General features: G+C 40.1%; 1 protein-coding gene across 1 annotated transcript; it reads right to left on the reverse strand.

Annotated features, from left to right (window-relative positions):
- Positions 1 to 9,139: 9,139 nt before the first annotated feature.
- Positions 9,140 to 10,105, reverse strand: LOC138879413 (uncharacterized). Its single transcript, XM_070159023.1, has 2 exons — positions 9,714 to 10,105; positions 9,140 to 9,191 (listed from the first exon to the last, which is right to left on the reverse strand). Exons 1-2 carry the CDS (start codon positions 10,103 to 10,105, stop codon positions 9,140 to 9,142), a joined length of 444 nt encoding a protein of 147 aa, XP_070015124.1.
- Between the last annotated feature and the right edge of the window lie 328 nt (positions 10,106 to 10,433).

The raw sequence follows: 10,433 nt of genomic DNA on the forward strand, positions 1-10,433 counted from the left end.
ACCATCTACATTTGGAACACATAACCACCCTTGGTATATCAGTGTATTGTTATTCATGCCAAGAGTAAAAGACATAGTCTTATGTTTATGAATCCCCTCCTTGAATTGTACCAATAGTGGATCATTGTATTGCTTCTCCTTGACCTCTGCCACAAGTGATGATTCAGCATTATTCTACACAATTACCCCTCCCTCATTCGAGTCCACAAGACAAACTCCCAAACTAGCCAACTGGTGAACCTCCCTAGCCAACGACCTTCAAATGAGCCAAACTACCCATAGATTTCTCGCTAAGAGCTTTCACCACAACATTGGCTTTTCCCGGGTGATATAAAATATTGATGCCATAGTCTTTGAGTAACTCAAGCCATCTTCTCTGCCTTAGATTCAACTCCATCTATTTGAAAATATATTGAAGGATCTTGTGGTCCGTGAATACATACACATGGACCCCATACAATCATGTGTTACGTCTCGCGTATTTCGTACGTTAAAGTTTCATCTTCAGTTAATTGATGTAGACTTGGGGATAACATTATATTGAGATTAGAATATTTATGCTATTTATAACAAGCAATAAGTAAGGGCCATGAAGGATAAATGGTATACGAATTAAAGAAAATGACTTTTGTTGAAGGTTGTTGATTCGGGATAAAATACGGGTCGAGCAATAATACCTAATATTTATGGACAAGTATACAAGGTACCATATGACCGTGATAATATGATGTATAAAGTATATTAAAAATAAGTAGAATTTTAAGTAATTTGAGATAATTCTTAATTATGTGTATGATTGGTTAATTATCGGGTAGCAGGACAATACCTAATTAATTATTAATTATAATATAAGATTTAATAACCCCCCCCCCCACCTTATGTGGCATCAAGTCACCACCCAACCCAAATGACTCATTAGTCATATTGGGTAGGTGGCAATTTAAGGTGCTAACTAAATTACACCTCATACTAACATTTTCCAAGGCAAAATGGCTACACCCTCATATTGGCTCAAAGAGGAGATTTCTAAAATAGATATTCAACTAAGTCCTTAGAACCAGAACTAACAAATTCCTACAATATTCAGAAATTCCCTCAAGAATTTGTAAACATTAAGTAGAGTGTTTAAGGCATGTAGCAACGTAAAACTTCCACAGTCCAACATAGAATTTTACGATTCTAAAGGAGTACGGTGCAATCTTTTCCGGGAACATCATACGGATTCTTCCCACTCTAGGTATGTTAAGACTAAGCTTTTCCTTCATTTTAGCATGATTGCGTCATTTCACAAGTTTGATAATGAAGCATAAAGAAAAATTCATATACCGAAATTTATATATAATTTGCTAGTCTCGAAAGTTATGTATTTTTCCTAGTCTCTAAAGTTACGTATATTTTCCTATTTTTGTAAGTTACAATATTCTCCTTATCGAGACTTCATATTCAATTAACTATTTCCTTCTTCACGTCAAGAGGAGCGAGCCTACTGTGGCAGAGTAGTTATATATATATACCAATCCTTATAGGAGCGAACAACTATTTTACTTTATAAATTGAGTCAGTTTCAGTAGGTAAGCATATGTTCAAGTTATCATTTCGGTTTTAGCTTTTAGTATATTGCCTTACATACTCGGTACATTATTTCATACTAACATCCCTTTCTGGGGGCACTGCATTTCATGCGTGCAGGTTCGGACAGATAGATGGGTAGACCTTTTCAGTAGGTGTTTGCCCGAGTTCAGCCTTATCGGTAAGCTCCTTATCTTTCGGAGTTGTCGGGTCTAGCAATTTGGTGTACATCTTGTGCATATATGTAGATAGGTTATGGGTAGGTCGGGGCCCTATTCCGATCACAGTACATCTATCAGTAGAGGCTTGTAGATATATCCAGTCAGTTAGTGTAGTATGTTGGACTTATAGGCCTTGTACGTATATTTTGTTGGCTTGTCACTTGTAGTAATTATGACTACCTTGCCAGCCCAGCTTTATGTTGACATTTAGTCAGCGTTAGTCTCCATTCAGTTTTATATTTTTCATCGCACATTATGTTGCAATGTGGCCCATGGCCAAAGTATGACATTACATGTTCAGAGTATCTTAGTCACAATTGGTATGCAAGGATAGGTGAGGCAATGGGTGCCGGTCTCACCCCCAGGCTCGAGATGTGACAAAAGGGGTATCAGAGCTATTTCGTCCTAGGGAGTCTACGAGATGTGTCTAGTAGGGTCTTGTTTATAGATGTGCGGTGTACCACATTATATAAGTAGGGGACTATAGGGAATTTAGGAGTTGGTTACCCTTCTTTCAAATTTAAATCATGTTGTAGTACTGGGTTATAGGAAATTTGAGTTAAAGTTACATGTTGACGTATGTATGCACATATGACGGTAACTACGAAGACTACGGCTAGGCAGAGGAGAGAAACAACAATGGGTGAGGGGACTAGCAGGGTACCCCCAGTAGATGGGGCCCAATTGGAGTCCTAAGGAGAGACCCCTACCCAACAATTAACGGCTCCTCCGCCACCTGAGGAGATTCCTAGAGAGACTACACATCCAGTTCCCCCTCTGCTTCTATAAGATCAGGACTTGAGAAGTGCGGTGTATTTATTGGCACAATTGGTAGCTACCCAGCAATAGGCTAAGGCATCCGCTAGTGCAGGACCTTTTGAGGGATCTGCGAGTTCAAGGGTTCGAGAGTTTATTGCTTTGAATCCCCCAGAGTTCACGACGATAGATCAGGGGGAGGACCGGCAGGTTTTCATAGATCAGATTCATAGGATCTTTCGGGTTATGCATTCCATGGAGAAAGAGGCAGTTGAGTTAGCAGCTTTTCAACTCCGAGATATAGCCATCATTTGGTACAAGGGATGGGAAAGGTCCAGGGGACGTGATGCACCTTTTGCTATTTGGGAGAATTTTTTAGATTCCTTCCTTGACCAATATTTACCGCGAGAGATCCGACAGGCCCTACTCGATCAGTTTCTAGCCCTCAAGCAGGGCAATATGAGTGTTTGAGAGTATAGTCTCCATTTTGACTCATTGGCCAGATATGCACCATCCATAATTACTACTATACGGGACAGGATCCACAGGTTTATAGCAGGGTTGGCCCCAAAGTTGACCGAGGCATGTGCCTCTGCTACATTATAGGATAGTATGGATATCTTTCGGATTCAGACATTTTCCTAGAATATAGAAAGAGGTAGGCGTCGGTAGCAGAGTATAGAGAGAGCTGAGTTAGGGCAGCGAAAGAGGATGAGATTTGTCAGATCTCAAGAGCAGTCTCAGGGTACTTATAGGCCCTAGTACTTCGAACGACCACCTAGACCTCCGCCACCTCAGTTACAGGGTTAATGGTATGATTGTTATACTCAGTCAGGATAGAGCTCTCAGGAATCAAGTTTGCAGCGATAACGAGGTTCGGGGCAGACATGGCCATTTCCGCCATGGTGTTCCATCTGCGGTAGATGACACTTGGGCCAATGTCGAGCCGATTTTGATACTTGTTATACATGTGGATGTTTAGGGCATATGATGCGAGATTACCCAAATAGAGATTCTGGGTGTATGGCACAACCAATGAATTCAGCAACAGGATCAGCTATGTCCGTGCATCCTTTAGGGCGCGAGTCTCAGTCTTCGGCTGGTAGAGGTCAAGGCAGAGGTAGAGGGTCCAGTTCAGTATCAGTTCGAGGCTGGTAGAGGTCAATTATCTCTAGATAGGTTTATCAAGGTTGTACGGTATCAGTTTGTGGTCATCAGACCTCAGCCGTCCTAGTTAAGCTAGAGATGTTGGATTTTGATGCTATAATGGACATGGATTGGTTTGCAACTTTTTTTGCCACAGTTGATTGTTGAGCAAAAAAAACCATATTTCATTTTACGGGTGAGCTAGTCCTTGAATGGGTAGGTAATACATCGACACCCAGAGGTTGGTTTATTTCCTATCTAAAGGCAAGGAAAATGATCGCAATAGGGTGCATTTATCATATTGTGTGAGTTTAAGATGTGAATGCTGAGATACCTACACTTTAGTCTTTTTCAGTAGTCAAAGTGTACGCGGATGTATTTCTAGATGAACTTCCAGGTATTACTCTAGATCGAGAGATTGATTTTGGCATCGATTTGCTTCAGGGAATGCAACCAATGTCCATCCCTCTGTATAGAATGGCACCTGCCGAATTGAAGGGGTTGAAGAAGAAGTTAAAAGATTTACTGGAGAAAGGTTTCATCAGACCCAGTACCTCACCTTGGGGTGCACCGGTATTGTTTGTACGGAAGAAAGACGACTCACTGAGGATGTGTATCGATTATAAGAAACTGAACAAGGTAACTATTAAGAATAAGTATCCACTTCCAAGTATAAATGACTTGTTTGATCAGTTACAAGAAGCTAGATGCTTTTCAAATATAGATTTAAGGTCAGGATACCACCAGGTCAGAGTTCAGGAGAAAGATATTCCGAAGACAGCCTTCAGGACCCGATATGGCCACTTCAAGTTCCTTGTCATGTCCTTCGGGTTGACGAATGCACCTGCCATATTTATGGACTTGGTGAATAGCCTATTTCGGACATATTTAGATCTGTTTGTGATAGTCTTTATTGACAATATTCTGGTTTATTTACGTTCAGAGGATGAGCATGTGGACCAAATGCGAGCGATACTCCAAACCCTCCGTGATAATAAATAGTATGCTAAGTTTTCTAAGTATGAGTTATGGTTGAAGTCTGTAGCATTCTTGGGGAACATTGTATCTGATGGAGGTATAAAAGTAGACACTCAGAAGATTGTGGCTGTGAAATCCTGGCATAGACCTACCACTCCGATAGAGATTCGTAGCTTTCTAGGCTTAGCAGGATACTACCGAAGGTTCGTATAGGGGTTTTCTTCTCTTTCAGCACCATTAACGAAGCTGACGCAGAAAGTGACTATGTTTCAACGGACAGAGGCCTATGAGCAGAGTTTCCAATAGCTTAAGAACAAGTTGACCTCAGCGCTAGTTCTAGACTTTCCGGAGGTTCTAGATGGTTATGCCATGTATTGTGATGCCTTAGGTGTCGAGTTAGGATGTGTCCTGATGCAACATGGGAAAGTAATTGCGTATGCTTCAAGGCAGTTAAGGAAGCACGAATGGAATTATCCGACCCACGACCTCGAATTAGATGCGGTTGTCCATGCACTTAAGATATGTCGGCATTATTTATATAGTGTTCATGTTGATATATTCACAGATCATAAAATCCTACAATATATCTTCAAAAAAAAAGAATTGAACATGCGATAGAGGCAGTGGCTTGAGTTATTAAAAGATTACAATGTTAACATTCTCTACCTCTAGGGAGAGCTAATGTTGTAGCAGATGCCTTAAAGTCGCCGATCTATGGGTAGCTTGGCACATGTAAAGGCCAAAAAAGATAATTAACTAGAGAGACTCATCAATTGGGTTGTTTGGGGTTCAGTTAGTAGACTCTAGTTATGGAGGAGTTGTACTCCAAAATACTAAAAAATCATCTCTCATAGCTGAAGTAAAGGAGAGGTAGTACGAGGACCCAGAGTTAGTCGAGTTGTGAGAGTGGGTTCCACAATAGAAGAAACTGTTGTTAGAACTCAAAGGAGATGAGGTTCTCAGATACAGGGGTTGTTTGTGTGTTCCAGATGTAATAGGGCTAGAAGACATGATTATGTCAGAGGCACATTATTTGTGGTACTCCATTCACCCTAGGTCGACAAAGATGTATCATGACATTAAGGAGGTGTATTGGTGGAACGATATGAAAAATAACATTGCTGAGTATGTCGCTCAATTCCCTAGTTGCCAGCAGGTGAAGATAGAGCACCAGAAGCCTGGAGGGCTAATCTAGACTATAGAGATCCTGACATGAAAATGGGAGGCGATAAATATGGACATTATCACGGGTTTACCTCGTTCTCAACCTAAGTTCGATTCCATATGGTTGATAGTCGATAGGCTCACGAAATCAGTTCACTTCCTACCGTTCAGATCTACATATACAACAGAAGAATATGCAAAGTTATATATTAAAGAGGTAGTGCGACAACATGGAGTACCAATATCTATTATATCTGACCGTGGGGCCCAGTTTACAGCATATTTTTGGAGGTTATTTCAGAAAGGTCTAGGGACTCAAGTGAATCTCAGCATATCTTTTCATCCACAAACTGATGGACAAGTCGAATGCACAATTCAAACACTCGAGGATATGTTACGAGCATGTGTGGTGGATTTTAAAAGGAGTTGGGATGAACATCTACCTCTAATCGAATTTGCATATAATAACAATTATCACTTGTCATGCCTAAACCTCGGGAGGCGCAACCGACGCTCAATCGAGTGAACCTACTAAGCAAGCCTTTTTGGACACTTTCTACCCAACTCACTATGATCAAGAAATTATGATTTCATTTAATTAGACAGTAGGGAAGATCGTACATGTAACATTGCTAGTTCATTTTACATTACAATCCTTAAACCATAGTCAAGTTTCCAAAATTTCATATAGTTTTAGTTCAGAGGAAACACGAGTTTAGAATTACAACATAGTTTAGTGACCCATCCAATGCCCGTGCATAACCCACAAAAATGTCTACAAAGCCTCTAAGGATACAAAGGACAGTTATGATAATGACGGCAACAAGGCCCCGACTATACCTCAAAAGTTGTAATTTATAACAGAAGATGTATAACATAACCCCTGGAAGAAAAGGGGCACCCTAAAATTTTTGAGAGGGGGATGCTCTTCTACCTGCGATCGCAACTGTCTGCTATGGAACCACCTACATCCATTCAAAAGATGTAGTGCCCCCGGCAAAAGGGACGTTAGTACCATGGAATAGTATTAGTATATATAACTAAACACCATCTCGTTAGAAAGAACAACCATACAAGAACAAAGAAATAATAGGGACTGACACAAGCTTTAAACAATCACCACATCATCAAGTAAAAGGAATCACATAGCTTTCACATAATTTCTATAGCTTTAGGTTGGGACATTTCATAATGTTGCATCATCATTCACAATACCACCACTTCCTTGCACGGAGTCCGATCAAGACCCGATCGTCTAGGTTGCCTCATTTGAGACATATACCTTAGTCACAATTTCATTCTAACTCTCTAGTTTCAATATCAGCACAATACCACCATGTGTGCGGCATGGCGTCCGATCACGTCCCGATCGGCTAGGCCATCTCACCAAGACGTTTTTTCCTTTTCCATCAATCATCTCATTTCAATATTTATTTCACATATATCGGTTTGTCAGCACTTGGGGCCATAATTATCACATCATACTTGGTGCTAGGACATATTTCATAACTCACATTTCACATCACATTCACTTTAAACATTAACCATGCAATTTAAGATAATGGGCACATACAAGAGCAATTCAAGTTGTAAGCATAGAGAGGAATTCATAAGGTTTGGCATAATAATCACAATTTAAACTTGACTTGAAATCTAGGCATTTTAGCATATAATTCACATTCTTCACATATCCTCAATTTACCAACAATACCATATTGAACACATTGAGACACACCTTTCACATATATTCTTCCAATACCAATTCCTTTGGAATAACAAGTAATACATCAATCAAATTTCAGACTTACAACATTTGCATGGACACCATGGGAGCTCAATTTCTAAGAAGAGGGGTTTTTAGCCATACATACCTCAATAGAGCTTTCCTTAAATTCTTACAATAATTCTGGAACTCCTATCAACTTCGATCTATTTTATGAGAATTACAAGTTGAACCAAGAATTAGAGGGATAATCAAGATTCTAGCTCATTTGAGCACATTATCAAGCACTAATTGTGCAATATGATTTTAAGACCTTTTTGTGAGAGATTCTATCATCCTACACCTTATTTGTTACATTTTAGCTCATAGTCTCCCCATACCCTTTTTATCATACATGCATGTAATAAAATCCATCCTTATACTCATGTACCCATTTGTTAATTACTTAGTCTAGTAGGAATTTTGAAATCAAAGATAAGGGCACAAGTTCTTACCTCTTAGGGTGAAAGCTTATAGCTTTTCTTGATAATCTTTAAAGATTTGGGCAAGGATTGAGTAGGGAATTGGTGAGGATCACTATCTCCCTCTAGAACACTTTCTCTCACTTTAGATGCAGTAGAAAATAGAACAAAAGTGTCTAATGGGGTGTTTTTAACGGGATGGGGTTGGGTTTTAAAAGTTAGAAAATAGGAGCCCTGACTCAATATACGGTCGCATATGCGATCGCATAACTGATATGCGGCCCGCAAAAGGGACTGCAAAAGTAGCCCTCAAGATTTGAATATACTGCCCGGGTATACGACCAATATGCGGTCTGCATACCTGTTCTGTGGTCGCATAATGCACCGCAAAATAGCCCTGCGCAAAAATCCCAAGGAGGTTATGAGACGACTATGCGGCCTACATATCTATTATGCGATCACATAATTGGCCGCATAGTTGACCTCAAAATTAGCGACCACTCTGACTCACTCTACGACAGATATGCGGCCCGCATTGCTATTATGTGGTCGTATAATGGGCCACAAAAACACGCACTTCTAAAAAACATTTTTCCTTAACTTTTTAATACACAGATCAGTCTAAAACGAGATTTTGGGTTTTTGAATACAGATGAGTCTAACACATATTCTTAACTTGGCACAACGAAATTTCGGGTTTTTGAGTAAAACTTTCACGGGGCCTTACATCACTCCAGTATCTAGATGGCTCTGTACAAGGCTTTGTATGGGCAGAGGTGCAGATCTCCTATAGGGTGGTTTGATGTTGGAGAATCTGGGTTACATGGGCCATACCTGGTTCAGTAGGCCATAGAAAAATTAAAGCTTATTCGGGAGTGACTTTTGACAGCTTAGAGTCATCAGAAGTCATGTTCTGACATGCGACAACGAGATTTCTAACACATATTCTTAATTGGCACCACGAGATTTTGAGTTTTTAAGTAAAACATTTCACGGGGCCTTACATCCTCCCCCACTTAATATTATTCGTCCTCGAATGAGGAACAAGTTTCACTTATTAGCAACTTATGCAATTTCAGTTTCACACCACATACCAATAACCCCCAAATTTGGCTAAATCTCTAAATTTCCAGAAATTTCGCCAAAGTTTCTTTTGTATCTAGGCCTATCCACCTGTTAGAGAGCCTCAGAAACATATCCGAACAACACATACACAATCTATTGACATGAGATAATTCATAACCACACTAACCACGGCCCCATAGGAAATATATAATCAAAATGGAATAGTTTTACATAGACTGATCAAGTGATACAAAGTTCATAGGAAACAATTCATAGAAGCTATTACATGGCTATACTATCAAATATGGGTACATCCTCTTCATCTCTTCCTCGGCTTCCCCAGTGGCTTCTTTAACCTGCTGGTTTCGCCATAACACTTTCATGGAGGAAATGTCTTTGTTTCTCAACTTTTAGACTTGCCTGTCAAGAATGGCAACTAAAATTTCTTCATACGACAGTTCTTCATTAACCTCAATAGTTTCAACCGGCATAATAGCGTACGGATCTCCTACTACCTTCTTCAACATAGACACATGGAAGACTAGGTGTAACATTGACATCTCGGGTGGTAGCTCAACCTTGTATGCCACCTAACCGATCCTCTGAATGATTCTATACAATCCGACATACCTCGGACTCAATTTTCCTTTCTTTCCAAACTGCATGATACCCTTCATGGGGAAAACTTTCAAAAATACCCAATCATCTTCTTTGAACTCCAAATCTCTACGATGATTGTCCGAATAAGACTTTTGGAGACTCTGAGTAGTTTTCAACCGTTCCTTAATAGTCTTGACTTTCTCCATAGATTGATGCACAAGGTATGGCCCTATCAATTCAGCTTCTCCAACCTCGAACCACCCAATGGGAGACCTACATCTCCTACCATACAATTCCACAAATAGTGCCATCTGGATACCAGCATGGAAGCTGTTGTTATAAGAAAACTCTATGAATGGCAAATGATCATCCCAGCTACCTTGGAAATCAAGAACACTAGCACGCAACATGTCCTTCAGCATCTGAATAGTCCGCTCTACTTGCCCGCCAATCTGAGGATGAAAGGTTGTACTAAGATTTACCTACGTACCCAAACCTTGTTGAAATTTCTTCCAAAAGTTGGCGATGAACTGAGCCCCTCGATCTGAAATGATTGAGACTAGAGTGTCATGCAACCTGACTATTTCTTTGATATACAACTAAGCATATTGTTCCGTTATGTCAGTAGATTTGATTGGCAAGAAGTGCGCTGATTTTGTGAATCGATCCACGATTACCTAAATTGAGTCAAAATTGCGTGGAGTGCGTGGCAACCCAACCACAAAATCCATATTGATCATTTCCCATTTC

This window comes from Nicotiana sylvestris, chromosome 10 (assembly GCF_000393655.2).
Source record: "Nicotiana sylvestris chromosome 10, ASM39365v2, whole genome shotgun sequence".
Classification (NCBI taxonomy): domain Eukaryota; kingdom Viridiplantae; phylum Streptophyta; class Magnoliopsida; order Solanales; family Solanaceae; genus Nicotiana; species Nicotiana sylvestris.